This window comes from Equus quagga, chromosome 15, assembly GCF_021613505.1.
Source record: "Equus quagga isolate Etosha38 chromosome 15, UCLA_HA_Equagga_1.0, whole genome shotgun sequence".
Taxonomy (NCBI): domain Eukaryota; kingdom Metazoa; phylum Chordata; class Mammalia; order Perissodactyla; family Equidae; genus Equus; species Equus quagga.
In genome coordinates, this window is record NC_060281.1 from 6,160,243 (window position 1) to 6,179,281 (window position 19,039).

At 33.0% G+C, this 19,039-nt stretch overlaps 1 protein-coding gene across 1 annotated transcript in view; it reads left to right on the top strand.

Moving 5' to 3' along the window:
- EYS (eyes shut homolog) overlaps positions 1 to 19,039 on the top strand; it is a 1,407,877-nt gene that overhangs the window by 124,897 nt on the left and 1,263,941 nt on the right. Inside the window, 3 exon segments of the mRNA XM_046639782.1 lie at positions 4,551 to 4,713; positions 13,816 to 13,955; positions 18,680 to 18,840. Coding sequence (XP_046495738.1) covers positions 4,551 to 4,713; positions 13,816 to 13,955; positions 18,680 to 18,840 — 464 coding nt within the window.

Below are 19,039 nucleotides of genomic sequence, written 5' to 3' on the forward strand. Positions count from 1 at the left end.
AAAAAACTAAATTCATAATTGTCTTCTTATCTGAAGTATAGAACAGAGTACAATAAAACTTTATCAAGGTTGTTGAAAATTCAAATGAAATGAATAAAATAAGATAATGCTTTTGAACATATCTGAACGATGGTAAAGTTTATGTGCATGGTAACATGATACACACACATCGAGAGAGAGGGATGGAGGATTGCTTATCCCTATTATTAATATCTTCACTATAGAAAAGAAAAAAATCTACATATTCTTATATAGCTCCTGAAAATTGGTAAATGCTTCAAAGGAATATAAATAGAATCATCAGAGAATATAGATGCTGTAATGACAGGTATAAGCCATGATTTGGGGAAACAGTTTCTTTGAGAAAATGTAAGACACTTAATATGGCACAAGAAATCATTATCTTGCCTAAGAAATGTGGCTGTTAAAATAAGAAATCAACATCTAGAGTTGTTTTTAAATCATCTTCATACTATCAATCAAAACTGGTTTCCCTTTATAAAAAAGAAAAGCCTTAAGGAAAGCATTATCAAATACATTTGGCACATGATATATTAAATCAGTTGGTTAGGGTTATAAAATTGTTATGAATATGTATTTTGTGTCAATCAAATAAAATTCACAAAACTCTGGTACTGCAAAGTTTGTTCCTTTCTGATGTAACATAAACTGACATGTGATACAAGAAATAGATTGCTTTTCTTTTTATGGACAATTTTCTTGACTCTCGATTCTTTTTACTGTCATTGTGAAACTACTTCATCATTGTCTTAATTTCACTGTTTGCTTACCAAAATTATGCTCTCTCAAGCTTATTGAAGTTCAAAGTCAGTTCAAGTTTAGTTTTCTAATATGTGCCGGTTAATTAGTTCACTGTCGACAACAAGATTGATGTTCACTTCCAAATGCATGTCTGTATACCCCCGCCCCTGGCACCCCACTCACTCCCGAAAGTAATAGTGCAAGTGCTGAATTGTTTGCTGTTTTCAATTTTTATAGCTAACCTGGGCAGTCAAGTACAGGATAGACTAACACTGCCATTTTCCATGTATATTTTTATTAACAATTTAGAAATACCTATTATTTACTGCAATGAATGTAATATTAATTTTCCTACAGAAATATGATCTATATATTTGTAGGATAAGGGCCAATGTACCATAGTTGATAAATATTTCAAATTTGAAACAATCCTCAGAAAATGAGTTTAGTCTCACCTCCAGATGGAGGAAGCTTTTGGTAAGTCTGTTAGGGAGGTTATGCTATGGTATTAACCCCTCGCAAACACACACACACATTTCAGAGGCCTAGAGCAACAGGTCATTTCTTTCTCCCATCACATGCCAACTACAGCCCTGTTCCTCATCCTGCTTCATTTCAGGAGGAATAGTTTGAATAGATGATCTACTTAGGGCAACCATCCATCTGAGTTTGCCTAGGACTGAAGGCCTTCACTGGACACAGGAATTTTAGTGCTAAAAGAATCAAGTCCCAGGCAAACAGTTGAGTTCCTCACCCTAAATCCACTCTCTCACAGAAAGTGAACCTATTTTATAAAAGGAGAGTCATATTTCTATTTCAAAGGTTGAAACTCATGAATGTTGACATCTTTCCTCAGACCACCACAGATTTTTTAACAAATATTTGTTACCCAATCCAAAAATTCAATGGGATGCAGCATTAAAAATAAGGGTTATTTTTAATGGCATTACTTCCAAGTATTAATTTGAGGAAATTAAAATTCAAATAGCTAAGTGAGAATTTCCATGTAAACTCTTTTTAGAACCCCTTGGGTCCAAATATAATTAATGAAGAAAAATTAACATTACCATGTCACCTGAGAGCACTGTGGAACTTTAGGTAACTTAATGACAGAGAGGACTGTTAATTCTACTGGAAATTCACTTCAGCATAAAAGAGAGACCACTTTAGAGTAACCAAATTCCACAAAGACACAGATCTGTTTGTAAAAATGATTCTGAATCAGTAAATTGTCTTTCTATTTAAGTTTATAGGAACTTCTTAAGAAAACAGCGTTTTAATAGGAAATGTTTATTGTGTTAGTCATCATATCCACATGAATTCAGAATGACTACTTTTCCTTCATTAGCAGCATTTACTAAATTTGTACTCAAAAAGGAAGAATTTGATTTATTTAAAACCATCTTCCTTGAATAAAGTAACACTATGCAAAGAAAACTTTATGAATTCATGACCAATTTAATAAATAATTTTCTATGAAAATATTATTAATTGTTAAACATGCTCTACCATATGACAATTATCCTTTAGAAATATTATCTGGAAATATGGTTTTCCCAATAAACTAGAATGAATCCACTAAAATGAAATTAATCAATAAGAAGACTGTGCTATATTTTCATGGTCTCTCTTTTTCCTTGGCTGTGAGAAAGCTAAGAGCTGTTAAGAGATAAAGTTTCATTACTTGATCAAAAGCCTGACCTCTTCCATCTCACTATCTTGCTTTACTTATGTTCTGTTAACCTGTTTTAAAGGCTATATTGTACATCTATTTTCTTGTTGTTGTGTGTGTGTGGTTATCTGAATTCTCACACGAGCACACAAGTCGTGAATGAGAGGTCAAATTCAGAAACAGACCTGTGTCACCATACTTCCTAACCTCTACATGCGGTCTCATGAAATAAATTGCTCCCTTCACTCATATTGTTAAGTTAAATGGTAATTTATTGGTGTTGCCATAATTTATAAATGGTAACAATAGCACCAATTTCCCATCCCAAATAACCCCCTGTAAATCCAAACTTTATCTAAAGTTAGAATACCTTCACAGTGTCCTCATTCGGGATAGAAGAGTCTAGACTGAGTCTAATGATAAATTGTTCTGACTTCCCTTGAAAGCTGTCATGAGGGACTTTGATTTTTTTATTCAGAAAAAGCCAGAGCCCTAGTTTGTCTCCAAGTGTCATTCAAACTAGCAACATGAGCAGCATGGCACCACTCTGAGCAGGTATCCATGCTATTCCTGTCATTTTGCCTGGCATTCGTCATGATTTGTTGGTGCCTACTCCTTACAGGTCCACCTCTTCCAAAGTTGTGACAGAAGATGTGAAGTCTTCTTTCTAAATGGATTGCTCCTGAGTTTGCCAGACAAAATAAACGTGGTGCAGCTGCCTCTCATGTTCTCAATTTAAAACACAAGCACACACACACACACAAGTAAAACACAACCAAAAACCTAAGAAGTGGCTTAGTTTAAGCGAGGTTTTTTTGTTTTTTCTTTTGTTTTGTTTTAAGTGAAGAGATAACTCTACACGGTCTTCTCGATGCAAATAACATGCTACTTTGCTAAGTTTATTTTGTACAGTTCTGCATTCAAATTTATTAGGCTTTTGTATTTTTTATCATGATGAAGATCACAAATCCAGTAGGAGACAATGTTCACTAATATTGAAGATTGATTATTGCCATTCATAGAGTTTAAAATTATGTGTCTTAGCATAAAAGTGATAGGTTAAAGCTTTTGGTGATCTCAAGATTTAGAAATTTATCATAGAATTGTATTCTCTTGGTACTCATTCAATATAGTCAGATGATGATTTTTCAGATTATTGCTAATCTTTAGTGTTGATTTCAGTTAGTTATTTGCTCATTTATAAATTAATGTAGAGATTTATACTTTAAGATTCATACTTTGTCTAGCCATTACGAAATTTTATTGCAAATCAAGGTAGAAGGTCATCATGACTTGAAAGAATTAGAACTAAGCTTCCTTAGTGTAGTAAAGGTCAGATGTTAGTAATTCCTTGTGCCCCATGACTCAGCTGTGCTTTCCTCTGCCAAATTCAGGGGGAATTGCTCACTGGAAACTCAGAGAAGTAGACATGATTGTAGGGTATACTCTAAACAGAACTTATATCTGTCGTCTGTCTCCAGGGCTTAAATTTATCTTATTGGTCTATGCCATCTTAAGACCTCGGTGAAGTAGCATGCATTAAAATTTAATGATGGCTTGACTGTGACTTGAAATTGGTTAAATTTAATTAATTTCACTGTGACTATAAACCAGATATGAATTCTGTATTTGAAGATACCAGAGATTACCATAGGCAAATCACAAATATCACAAATTATATTAAAATATTTTCAAATGACAAATTTTAAAGAACCCAACAAATTTGAACAGTACCTTTGCATTTTCTGGTATTAATCCTGTTGGGGCACGTGTATTTTAAATTTTATGTCTCTTAATTTATACCATAGTAATTTTTAATTTGTGAAAAAAAATATTATAGCTTAGAAAACAGAAGATAAGGGTCAGTTGTAGACTGAAGAGTCAGTCAAAGCCAAAAGAACATCACATAGGCATTTTGAACTTGACTACAGTGAAAGGTGGTAAAAAGAGAAGATAAAAGAATAGAAGGAATAAGCAAAGAGTGGTAATAAAGGTATGTCACATAAAGTTTACTTAGTAGTTTCAGAAACTAGCTGTGTATTTCATAAGCAAAAATATACATACTGAAACATATATCAGTAAGTATTTATCACTTTTCAATACTCTCTTTTTATAGAATGCATGTAGTCCAGAGTGCATGGGAAATTCGTGTTGGTTTCTGAAGAATGTTTGCTTAAATCATCTGTACCCCTGCTACTGCAGAGCCGCCAGCCATGATATTTGCCCAGCTAAAGTTCCTCACTCTCAATTTAAATATGTGTGTCAATTGGGATTAACAGGTAAACCAGCTAATTTTTTTTAGTTTTCCTGAATCACTTCAAAATTTATTAGGTAAGTATCAATTTTCCAGTTACACGAAATATTTCGTATCTCAAAACACAAAATAAAGTAAAAATGAGTGTAATACCCTTTTTCTCTGATTTGTTCCTTTAACAGACATATGTTTAACACCTACTACACCCCAGGAATTCTGCTTGGTGTATAATATACATGTATGAATAAAACTACCACTATTTCCTACTCTCATAGATCTATTTCTGGAGGGGAGTTATTGGACAGATACTCACAATGATAGATACATAATTGTAAATTGAAATAAAATGCTCCTACAGAAAGTAGTGTCCTCCCATGAAAGCTTACAATCAAAGGATCTGTTTTAGAAAAAGAGAAAAGAAAATATGGGCCCTGGGAGAATAAATTGGGAGGTTAGATATGGTTTCTGTGATATAATGACCCTGAAGAGAGATACAGAGATGAGCCCACCTTAGAGAAGTTGGAGAAGAGAGCATTCTAGATTCAGGGAATTAAATTTTTAAAAGCGCTGTGTTTCAAAGGGTACAAAGTTCCAGTTATTCAAGATAAATACGTTTTGGAAATCTTTCATACAACATAGGGCCTATGATTACCAATACTATATTGTATATTTAAAAATTTGCTGAGACAGTAGATCTGATGTTAAATGCTCTTACTGCAGAAGGAAAAAATAAAAACAAACAAAATAAACAAACCAAAAAAAGGAGGGAGTGGGAGGAAATTTTTGACAATGATGGATAAATTCATGACATTGATTGTGATTACAGTTTCAATGGTGTATACGGTCATGTGTTGCTTGATGACAGGGGCACATTCTGAGAAATGCGTCGGTAGGTGATTTCGTCATTGTGTGAACATCACAGAGTGTACTTACACAAACCCAGATGGTGTAGCCTACTACACACCTAGGCTATATGGTACTAATCTTATGGGACCACTGTTCCTACATGTGTTCCGACATTGACCACAATGTCATTATGATGCATATGATTGTACTGATCTACAACTTTGTGTATGTCAGTCCTACCCCTACAAAATGGGTTAAAAAAAACAAAAAACAAAAACACTAAGTTAGAAGAGATGAAATCTTTGAAGGCCTGCTGGAACTCTAAGAACAAGAGTATATATGAGATGTGGGGTGAGGGTAGTGCCAGAATTAAAAGGCTGGGTTAAATATTTAGCTTTTTATTCTAAAAGGAATAGGAAATCATTGTAGAGTCTGACACATTGAAAAAAAGATCAAGTGGAGAAATAGATTGGAGAGGGGAAGAAGGGTGGAGCATTGTAGTCATATCTCGAGGTGACGGAAGCTTAAAATAATTGGAAATTCTTGTTTGTGGATTGTATGCAGAGAGCAAGTGAGAGAAGTGTTGCGGGAAGCCTGATTTTCTGACTTTAACATTTCAAATAATTCCAACATATATTTTATCAAATACATTTTAATTGTTTTAAAAAAATAGCAGTTCCTATTTCAAAGTCCATTTTGATGAGGCTAATTTTCTGTTCTTTGATTACACTTTGAATACTATTTGACTCAGCTCATGCAAATTGATTCACATTCTTAAGACTGTATGGTACTTCAATTAATCATTTGAAAGAATGTTTTCTCCATCAGTGATATTTTGGCATTATAGTTTATCAACAATCAGTAAATTAGTAGATTTGATATGTCTGTTCTCAACTAATGGCTTCTTTTATTCAACTGACAGCTGCTGCACTTATAAGACTACTATTACATTAAAACAGTGTTGAAGTAAACTAACAATTAGCCTTTTAAACAGGAGACATGATAATTTATTTTATCATGTTCATGAGATGGTATTCTGGAGAGTTAACAACCCCTAATGACAGAAATAGTTATCAGTTCATTAAGCAAATCACACTCAAGACCAAAAGTGGTAGAAGACAGCAATGACTTCTTGATTAAATGACATTAATGCTCAAAGGGACTTGGGAGACTGCTTTATGAATACTTACTGTTTTACAAATGACACATCAAACAAAACAAACAAGCAGGAACAACTCAGGTTAGAGAAGTCCCCGAAAGTATCTGATCTCAGGACTTTTTAGGGATTGTGTTAGCTCAGTGGTTTTAAACCTTGGCCACAGATTATCACCTGAGGATCTTTTAAAACATACTGCTGCTAGGCTTCCACTGCAGAACAATCCAAGAGGAATTGTACTGAGGTGGACCCAGGTGATCTCTAAAGGTGTGCAGGTTGAGAAACATGACCTGCTGTTACCAGCCAAACCAGTTCATGGATTCCGGTGTCTGCATCATTTTTATACTTGATTTCCTTTTGTCTCAAAGTGGGAATAATGCATGTATACATTTACTTATTTTTAAACAATAAAATTCTTTGAGATCTAAAAATGGGTAAAGGGAACATATTCACAACAAAATACCAAATGTCTTTTTTAGGAAAAATAGAGAGAGTAATAGGAATTCAAATTGCTCATGGATAAATCATCTTTGAGCAAACATCGTTAATTTTATGAATGACAGTAGTGTAACAAATATATTTTCCTGGAGTTGGGGGTAATATGAAGTCAGAATTGCTCATGGATAAATCAGCTTTGAGCAATTACCATCAAAGGAATATAAGCGTATTTAGTCACTATGCCTTCATGAATCTATGGTCAGAACTTAATGAATGTAGCTAATTATTACAAAAATAAGAATTATGTGACCTCCACATCTGAGAATCTAAATGACTTGGGCTGTCCAAGTGAAAGAAGTCAGTGTGATAAAGCTGAAGAGTCAATAAATATTTAAGTAGAGCCACCCAAATTCCTTTTTGATGTCAGTACAAAGATTGAACAAAGCAACTTCTCTCAGTAAAGATTTCAATACAAAACAGAATTTGGGATAAATGAACAAAGTATGTAACTAGAATTATACATCTTATGTAATTCTTATTTTTTCTGGTTGTTTCTGTTAAGATCTTATTTCCTTTTTTCCCTCATAAAATATAATTGAAGAGGAACATTAAAATCAAGCTGGTAAATTTGCATGGGGTGCATTAATTTTACCAGCAGTAAAATTATTTTAATTAAGAGATTTTGCTACCAACTAAATGAAGTGTCTTACACGCCCAATCAATTCTTGCCAATGTGATTGCTCTACAAAGAAGGGACGGTAATTAATTAGAAGAAGCCCCTTCAAGGACAATTGGTCTACAGCGCACAATTTACAAAAGAGCTGACATGCACTATTTCTTTTCAGCGTCATCATCTGTGTTCATTATATGTATTATTAGGTTTGAGAAAAGGAGATACTGACAGAGGATAATGAGTTGTGAAGTGAAATAAGATAATATGAATCATGGTTAAGAAAAGATGAAATCATACCAAAAAAGAGATCAGTTCTCTTTGAATACTTTTCTTTTTTGAAGCTTGTGATCATTACAGTTTAGTTAACTAAATTAAACCTATACATTTAAAACATTTACTATGTGCCAGTGAACTTTTTTTCTAAATGAATAATGATTACTGCGTTTGGAAATCGATATTGCATATCGACTTTTACTTTTAATTCTTTTTCCTTTATGAAGTGGTGGATGTTCTTTATGGTAGAAGATATTACAAGATATTAATTATAATCTATTCATTCTAAATTACTTTTGTAACTTTATAATGATTATTGTGAGAGTAGAAAATCCTGTATCTCTGAAGCAAGCCTTATCGAAAGTACACTTTCAAGTCTTCTTTTGTTAAATGCCTGCTGTTATTCCAAAGCCATTTAGGATTTTAGGGTTTTACTTCAAGATTTAAAAAAAAATCTGTTTTAAAAGCCAAATGTGGTTTAGTGCTTTTCACTTATATTACATATAATAATGTTTTCAGAACATTTTTACAGTACCAGAATTCAGTTAAATAATTAATATCCTAAATAGAAATAAATGGCTTTCATACACAGATGAGAGCTAATTAAATGATATAATGGAAGGAAAGATTTCATGTAAACAGCAGTTAAAATATTAAAGTGCATAGGACTAAACGAAAATATGTAAGTTCTAAATTGAGAAAACTACATATCGCCACAGTGTGGTTACAAATACATAACATCTGGAAAGAAATTCTAAAGATATACAAAGCAGTTGGAGAGGCGACCTAAGGTATTAAACATTTCAAACCTCCAAATGATTTCATATATTTATTATGATTTCACTAAAATAACAACAGTGCTTTTGTGTTGTTGTTGTTGTTTTAATTTCTTAAAATCCACATGGAAAACTAAATAACTAAACAAAGCCAGGTGTGCTCTGAAAAAGTGCATTGTGTGGATAAGTGGGGTAGAGATTTAGCTCTGCCGGATATTAAAGCATATTGTACAGCTTCAGTATTGAAAAGCATGGTACTGTGCATTGATAGTCAGAAATATGTAAATACAAAGTCCAAAAATAAATCCAAGTCATGCAGAAAATTTAGAATATAATAGAATTGCCATCTCAATTGTTAGGATGAGGCAAAAATTTGAGAGCTTGACAGCTCCGTGATTTTATCCATTGCTGGGGAAATTTAAAATCAGCATAATATCGGAGCAGGACAATTTGACAATATCCACCAATATTATAAATAGATATATCGTTTGACCCAGCTTTCCCATCACACATGCTTCCCATCCAAGTGCTAGGTAATACATATGCAAGATTATCCATGCCGTCAATGGTTATTAGAACAAAGAAGCAGACACAGACTCAGAAATGATTGTGGCATATTCCCCGCACTGATGTGAAAAATCTATGATTTATGTGATAAAAGGAAAAGAAAGAAAGGCATGCAATAATGGAGAATCGTGTATATAATACCTTGTGAGTCTTTAGAGTCAACTTGTGATTATCTCTCTGGAAGCCTTTTTCTACATTCTCTGCCCCAGTGTTGTGAAATTTCACTATATTGGGACATTTGGGGATTATGTTCCTTTTTTTAAAATTAGGATATAATTGACATTTAACATTACATTAGTTTCAAGTGTACAACATAATGATTGTATATTTGTATATATTGTGAAATGATCACCAATGTAAGTCTAATTCAAATCCGTCACCACACACAGTTACAAATTTGTTTTCTTGTGATGAGAACTTTTAAGATTTACTCTTAGCAACTTTCAAATATACAATACAATGTTGTTAGCTGTAGTCACCATGCCATACATTACATGCTACACATATACAACTGATTTATAACTGGAAATTTGTACCTTTTGACCAGCATCACTCATTTCACGCATTCCCTACCTCCTACTCTGGCAACCACCAATCTGTTCTCTCTGAGTTCATTTTTTTTCTTTTAGATTCAACATATAAGTGATATTATAGTGTTCTAGTCTTTCTCTATCTAACATTTTACTTAGGATAATGCCCTCGAGGTCCATCTGTGTTGTTGCAAATGGCAAGATTTCATTCTTTTTTATTGCTGAATAGCGTTCCAAAGTATATATATACCACATCTTCTTTATCCATTCCCATTGCTGGACACTCAGGTTGTTCCCATGTCTTGGATATTGTCAGTAATGCTGCAGTGAAAATGGGGTGCAGATATCTTTTCGAGTTAGTAGTTTTGTTTCCTTCAGATAACTATCTAGGAATAGAATTGCTGGATCATATGGTGTTTCTATTTTAACTTTTTGAGAAACCTCCATACTCTTTTCACAGTGGCTGCATCAATTTACAATCCCATGATTGTATTCTTCTTCATATGTGGGTCACTTGATAAACCCTTTTATTTGGAAGCGTGTGTCTTTCAATTTCTAGGTAGTCTCTGTATTAGTTCACTAAAAATTCCTCCTTTCTGTTTTCTTTTTCTGTACCCCTAAGTCCAAAAATTTGATATTGCATCTCCTAAGTTGATCCTCTCATTTTATGATAATTTCTTATCTATTTTCCATTTCTTTTCATTTTGTTCTATTTTCTACTCTATTCCCCCAATTAAATATCTCAAAACTAGTGTTAATTGTTTTGTTTTATTATATTTTTAATTTTCTAGAACATTTTTCTATTGTCAAAATTATACATTTTCACGATATTCTGTTCTTTTAGATAGATAACTTTTCTTATAACTCTAATAGTAAAGTTTTGATTTGTTTTAATTTTCCTCTGTTCCATTCGGTATCTTGGTTTTCTGTAAATACTTTTAATGACGCTTGTTCTTTTTCATTTGGAATCTTTCTGCCAAATGTTGCATGATCACATCTAACGGTGAGGACCTAAGAAGACTTACTGGAAGCTTGCCATATGAAGATGGGCTTTGATGACTGGCAGCTCATTAGAGAGTTGCAAGTGGACAGCTGGCTGTTCACTGGGGGAACCCCAATGAGCTTGGTTTCCTTGAGGCAAGAGCCTCTAAGAATCTCGTTCTCCTCAGAATAAACCTCGAAAGCTATTTGTGGGCCTGGAGGGGGTGAGCAAGGGTTCAGAATAATTATCTGAGTTTGTGATTTGAGGGAGAAGCTATATCAACTAATCTCCTGTTTGCAGAATCTGCCTTAGTGTCACATTTTCAGGTACCTTTAAGTCCTGAGCATCTTAAGATTTCTGCTAGGTGGATGAGTTTGTTTTTCATAAATATGTCCTCTAATTAGACTTTTCTGTTTTGACTATTGCCATTCTGCTAATTTAGTCACTCTGCCTCCATCATCTTTTCAACTTCTCAAAATTTATTGAAAATATTTCCTCATGTATCTCCCCTCATGTTCGCTTCGTGGGTTTAGGCTTTTGTTTTACTTTTTTTTTATTACCTCCTTTTTGAAGCTTTTGGTGGAAGAGGCAATAATATCTCAGCTAAACCCAAACGTTTAATCAGATACGTCGTTAGGAAACATCTGTGCTTGTAATTTGGACCACTTTGATGAAATAAATCCCTAGAAAAATACTAGTTGGCAAACTGATTCAGTAATAAATATAAAATCTGAATAATCCCACAAGTTCTAAAGTAATTGAATAAAATAGTTTTTAAAAATTTTTCCGCAAAGAAAAACATATAGTCTTCTATCCAAATTCCCCCAAATATTCAATAAAAGTTAAATCTAATACTAAATAAACTCCTCTAGAAAATAGAAACGAACACTTATCAATTGATTGTGAGGCTGGCATGACCATATTTGAGTTATTTTCTCTTGGTACATTGAAGATATGATTTTTATTGACATCGTTAAATTTACTCATCTTCTTTTCTCTTGTGTCTGATCTGCTGATAATCCCGTTCATTGATTATTTTATTACTAGTGTAGGAATAATTTTTTATCATCTTAAGATTATAAGCAGTCAAGCTAGACTGGTAAGGTTGAAAAGGTTCAGGACATTCTGCCTGGCTTCCTAGCTTCTTCCTTCTTCCAGAGTGATATGTGAGATTTCTAAATGAGGTCTGCACACAGCAGGGAGATTTCGGCTTGTGAATCATCTCTACTTTACAATTCAGTTGCAAGTTGCACAGCTAACATGATAGTTTTCAGGAAGTCGTGTCTCACAAGCCATGGATTTTAGGTTTGTTAACCATAAGCAATCCTAAAATAGGGGTATTAGCTAGATGATTCTGTGAATACGTACCCTCACCCTAACAAATAGTATTGGTCTCTTACTAGAAGGTTTAGTTATGTTCACAAGGAGATTGCATCAGATATCCCAAATTCTTTCATTATCTGGGAATATTACATCTATTAATGAAAGATAATGTTACCTAACCTGAAGTGAGTTCGCTCACCCGTTGCGCAGGAAACCAATCTCTGACACAGGGTGTGGTGGAAGAAAGGAATTTTATTTTTGCACAGCTCTGAGCAAGGAGAGAGGGCAGCTAATGCTGAAATCCCAAACTCCCTGAAAAGCTAAAAGAAAGGGTTTTTATTTGGGGTTTTAGGTAGGGGAGGAGGAGCCTATGTGGCCTTACTGGTCGGAGCTTTCCCACCAGCCTGTCTTTGGCCTTGAGACTACTTGCAGAAAGGAGAAGTCTGTGACCTTGCTGGTCAGCAGCTTTCCCACCAGCCTGTATCTCTTTGCGGGGAGGAAATAATCCAGGTGCTTGTCCTTGACGGTGTCTGTCTCCATGGAGGATAGTAGATTCTGGAGCCAGGAAGCCAGAGAGTAAGCAGGGAATGAGTGTTTTGATTTTATCCCATATATGCTGGGTTTAATGTGGGGAAACTGATATCAGGGTCAATATCAATAACAGGTTCTCAACTCAGCTTAATTAGCTCATTTGTCCCCACAATTTTGGGGTTTCCATTTCTAAAATTTTTTTCACAGTTTCCAAATCTCTCATTCCCTAATTCCCTATCTGTTTACCAGTTATATTCATCTTTTCTTATACATACTTCAACACATTTCTCATAGATCTTTTACAATCTTTGTATGGTAATTTTAAGTCTGGGACATCTGTGTGTCTATTTTTACTAAGAAGTTTCCTCTTGAATATGGATCACATTCTTGTGCTTTTTTGCAATCTCATTTTTTTATTGTATCACAGATATTATATCTAGCATTAGAGTGTGCAGGAGCTAAATTATTTATATTTATGTATACATGTGTATATATCTATACCTACATACACACACATGTTCCCTTCCTTCCTTATTGTCAGGAGACTGGGATCATTTTTTATTATAAATATTTTAAGGACTTTTTCCCAAATTTCTTTTGAAATAATTTCCTATGCAGCTACAATATAAAAACAATAAGAGTGCTTTTTGTATAAAATTTATTATGCTTATAGTTATTACATCATTTTTACAGTCATTAATTGGAAATTTATTTCATATTTGATCATTTTACAATAATACATTGTCCTGGGATCCGTGTCTTGCTCTGTTGCTCTATTTCTCAGTCTGTTAGGAAAATAAGTGGTTTGGGTCTTATTCTTTTTCAAGTCTCTTTCAAATTTAATAATCTATACATATAGAATATTAGACTATAGATACAGAGTGTTCTATAAATATAGAATATACAGAAGCTTATCTTGTGGTGAGTGTTGTCAAATTGATATTATCAGATAATTTGACAACTGTCTTTAACATTCAGTGTGAATTGAAGTGTGTGAAAGGTTATTTAATTTTTCATCTCTTGGTTTGAAAGGTTCTGAATGTGAAAAATGTGAAGTGGCTGTTGATCCCTGTGTCTTTCTCGCTGCAAACTGCACTGAAGATGCAGTCTATAGGAACAAATCTGAAGACGTTGACTATGAACAATGGTTCCTATGTGAAGGAACAATGGAGGTAAGGTAAATTTATGGAGCAGTTTTTCATTTTTCTCTTTAACTCATAATCATCTGTTTAGAAAAAAGCTAGAAATGTTAAGGTTGCAAATTCAGTGTTCAGGATGTGCATAGCTTAAATATAACTTCATAAACAAATATTCAACAATTGATTTGGAAATCTTTTTGCTTCTTACGTTTATAATATAGAGAGGTAATGAAGAGTTTTAACTATCATTTTATCACTGGTCTTTCTGTGTTCTATTCATGTTATAATTTGCTGACTGGTTCAAGCCTCTTGAACACAGCTGTGATTGTGCCATCTTTTTGTTTATAGATCAAAAAGATCATTGTCTTTTGGGATCTCGTTAAATCTCTGGGAGATTTCTAATCTCTGAGCAGCCTCACCACTAACAGTTCTGGGGCCTAAAGCAAGAATACAAACAGCAACACTCTTTTTCCCATCTCACCTCCATCTTGTACAAATTAGGGTAATATTTTCAAACAAATACCAATGACAAACAAAAATTTTAGGGTCTTAATTTTAAAAAGTAAGGAACTTTTTCTCAAAATGATTCAGGGGTTTTTCAAAAAGTTTAGACAGTTAGCAGAATATATGTAATTTATATTGTCTGGACACAACCTAATTAGGTCATTTTATAGAAACAAAAACCATATTCTAATTTTATGTTTGTTATATCATTCATATAAAATTTTCAATAAAGATTTGTAAGCTCTTTTCATTATGAATAAATCCAATAACCTTGACCTAACTTTATAAAAAATAATAAAAGATCACTTTTTACTTCAAACTCAACCATCTAGAGAGGATTTGCAAATACAGGCAAACAGACTTCAAATGCCATACACTTTTTAATTTCAAGTGTGACCTCAAATATATCTTTTATTGTGTTTTTAAAATTCATAAACATATATACTAAGCTTAATATACTTTTACATGTATGTTTTTAGTCAATCACAGATATGTGATTACACATAGATGGTGAAATTAAAGTTTTTAACTTTATTATCACATTAGAGAACATTATATATTTACTAAATAAGTAACTGTATACCTTCTCTTAGGAAATAAACAAATAATATTTATCTCGTAAATATTTCTATTTCTCTGTATTTTAAAATAATTACCAATTTTAAAGGAACACTTTTCTTTAGACTCAAGAGAAAACACAAAGATAGCAATCCAATAACTTTTCAGCTGTTTATTTTTTCATGATCACACATTTTATAGCAATTTGGCAACTTTTATGTTAGGCAAAATAAACATAAATGTACAGCAGTTGACATTTGCACATCATAATTTCCATTCTGTAAGGAACGGGGTAATTTGAAACTATATTTAGAGACTGATATTTATATATTTTTCTTATTTAAAATTTGTTCAGATCCAAAGATGATTTATTAATTCAATTGAATATCAGTGTAAGATCTTAATGTCGACCAAAGATTTGGACATTGCAATTTACTCTATCATGTTAAGTCCTTATGATTTGTAGTATCATCAGTAACACATTCCAGTACATCAATGTAGTAGAATCAATAAGTATTCACAAGATTAAACCGTTTTTAATTATATCCATTATTAAAATTTCGATTATTTCAACTTCATATTTTTATAATCTTAAACAATCCGGGGAAATGATAGAATAGTTCTTTAAAAGTCAAATTAAATCATTCTAATTTGCCTGAGGAGTCATTTACTTATTGGGAAATCACATAAACTGCCTTTAATATAAACAAAGCTCTGTGTTTATATATTATAAAAAATCAAGACTTTCAAGTTTACGCCAAAACTCTAAGGGCCTAATTTTATTTTCATCTAAAAGATTAATTATGTTACCCACAAACACAGGTATACATTTTCTGCTCTGTTAATTTTTGAGCAAAGGGAAAACATAAATAAAGCACAGTTAACCATTTTCCTTTTGCTTATATTTTTAACTATTTATCTGAACAATAGTCCTACAATGTCCATATATTGATAGAGAAATTTTTTATGATCAATTAATTTGAAAAATTTTCCAAGCAGAAGAGAAAGGAAAAAATAGCAAAAATGAAGAAGTGAAAGGGAGCTAGCTTCAGGCAGATATGAACTCACGATTGTCAAAGGTCAATTATCTCCTCTCAGCAAAGTGTAGTAGAGTCTTAAATGCAGAAAACCCTTTCACACACACACACGCACATACCCACACACATAAACACACACACACACACGAAAACAAGTTATTATGGAAAATTTAAAGAATAACTCATATCGTTGACAATTCCATGGAGCCGTATAATTAAAAATATAGTGCTTATTAATCCCATAAGTATATTAATGAAAGATGGATTCTTGTGCATTAAACAGAGTAATCTCTCTAGTAGACACACAGCGCAGAGACTCTCCTCAGGAGAGATTCTATCTTTTTGTTCTAATGCATTTGTCAAATGAACAATCTTGTTCGTGTCAAAATTTCCCCAGAGTGGCCACTACAATTTCAGATTGTCCTTTGAGAAATTCCGACAATTAGAGATATGTACATGACTCACAACATGAAGGCAGGAATGTGTCGTGTCAAAGCCTGTGACACTTGGAAGGCACTTGGGCAATGTCATGTCTCCAGAACCTGCCAAGTCAGTCAATCCCAACTGAGGGCCTAACAGAAGTGTTTGCAAGACTTTGCAATGGTGACCCAGGGAAAATTCTGTCTACAGAATGCAGACTGATGCTGCCATCTGAACTCATTGTTCATTCAGGTCATCTGGATGATGATGCAATGGGACCTATGCTTGTCATCTCCCAGGAAACCTCTGCTTAGAGACTCATCAGAGGAACGATGTTGACAGAGAGAGTAAAAGAGAGAGATTTACTCTCTCTCTGTATTAAATTGAATCACATAATCAAAGGATCCCTAAAATGTTTTCTTATCCTGAAGAGAGAAAATAAATTTAGCATTTGGGAATTTGATGAAATTTGGGTATTTGTCTCAGTCCATTATGCGTAATGGCCTGTTTGCAGTCTAGGATCCTGAGCCTTGGTAGTTAGGGCATTTTAATTGGATCTCTGCAGAATTTTGTGTTTCTTCACTGCTGACCTTCCAAAAGACGGCCAAACAATTCTGTTGATGAAGAAAAACCTAATTCTTTTAGATTTCCTGGGATAAGGGAAAACAACAGCTTAATAGAATTTTGCTAGTGTCTCAGAAGGGAGAAGTTATGGGAAAATGTTGATATGCTTTACAGCCAGCATCACAACAACACAGCCACCACAGTATGACAACAGACAGACCGGTGGTGTGGTTTCCTGACTGGGAAACTAGCTGGGCCATGGTGGTGACAGTGCTGAATCTTAACCACTAGACCACCAGGGCTGGCCAACTGGTATATATATTTATATATACATACACGTATATATGGAGAGAGAGAATAATAAAAGTGTCATGATTGCTAATATTTGTAGCCTAAGTGTTATTTAACTTTGTAAGCCTATTATGACAGTGCTTCTTTAATTTAAGAAACTATACAATGAATACCCTCTCAATGAAGGAAATGATTATATGCTCAAATGGTAAGGGACAAAGATTTTTCTGAAGGACAAACACATAGACGTACAGACACAGAGAGAACTTATAGATTCGATTATAATATTTTAATATTTTATTTTTATAATTTTAAAAATTTTATTTATTTTTAACATTATTTTATACTTATAATATTTTAGTCATGGGTTAAGAGTTAACAGCGTTTGAAAAAAACTCATCTATCCGTGTCAAAAAACTGTTCTCCTTCCTAGTGGACTTGAAATTCTTAATTGACTTGAGCCCCAAATGGAAAAATGGGAAAACAGATTTCAGTGGACTCTTACTCAACAGAAATTAGATCTCTATAAATCATTAATCTGTCACCAAAAGATCAGAGCATGAAACCAAATCCCTAATCATTGTTTCCAGTGATGGGGAAAAACTTATTGGCTATAAACAAACCAAAACCAAAAAGGAAACATGAAAGTATTGAGAGGAAAATGAAAACAAAGATGAGTTATCAAAGTTCTATTGCTATTTTGAATTCACTTCTGAGAGTTAGGAAAAGATATGCCTCGATTTAAGCTTTCCATAAGAGGTGCATTTCTCTGGTGACAAAGTTTACCTAATTCTTTCAGGTAACTTCATTGGACATATCTGTGGAAGACATCCAAAATGGCTTAAGTAATATTTTTTTTAAAAAGATAAAATTTTGACTTCCATGCAAATATAAAATACATATGTTAAAGATTTTATTTAACTCATTTTTTATAAGGGATGCAGTAAAATATTACAATCAATTCAAAGGTGAATCCAAGTAAGTCACTCAAGAAGCAAAAGCAATTTATGATTCAGGAAACAGGTTTTCCACGGATCTGGTTTTCAATACGATGCTATTTCCATCATATCAGTTAAGATGTAAGCAATATCTATGAAAATATGATTAAAATAAAATTAAATAAAAATTTTAAACACTTCTTTAATGGATGCTGATCTCTTCAGCTTTTTACAATTTATATATTCTTGTCATAATTTGAGTATGAACTGAATATGACTGTTGAAAATGATTTTGATATAAATCAAAACTGATTTATTTTACCCTTGCTAAAGGGACACATGAATTCAATACCTAAGATAAACCATGAAATTCAAACTTTGAAATGATTCTAATATGTAGTGTATGATGGACACTTACAAAATTCTTATTTCTTATTTTTAATAGATTTGTGTAAATGGCAGTTTGACTGAAGAAGACAATAAGACATATTGGTGTCTATGTATGCCCAGATGGCCTGGCAAAATGTTTATGGAAAATACAACTGATTATGAAGAAAGTGGATGTCAACATGAAACTACGCATAAAGATGAAATTAACAGATCCAGGTATGTATGCATCATTTAAGCAAAGAATATCACCTATTTATTAAAAAGTTATAATTGTACTGATAAGCCATAGTTGAACTATTTAGTATTATTTAATAATATCATTTTTTGTTTAAAATGACTAGGATTTATATATCAAAGACATACATATCTTTATAATTATATAATACATATTAAATTATGTATAACAATATTAGCA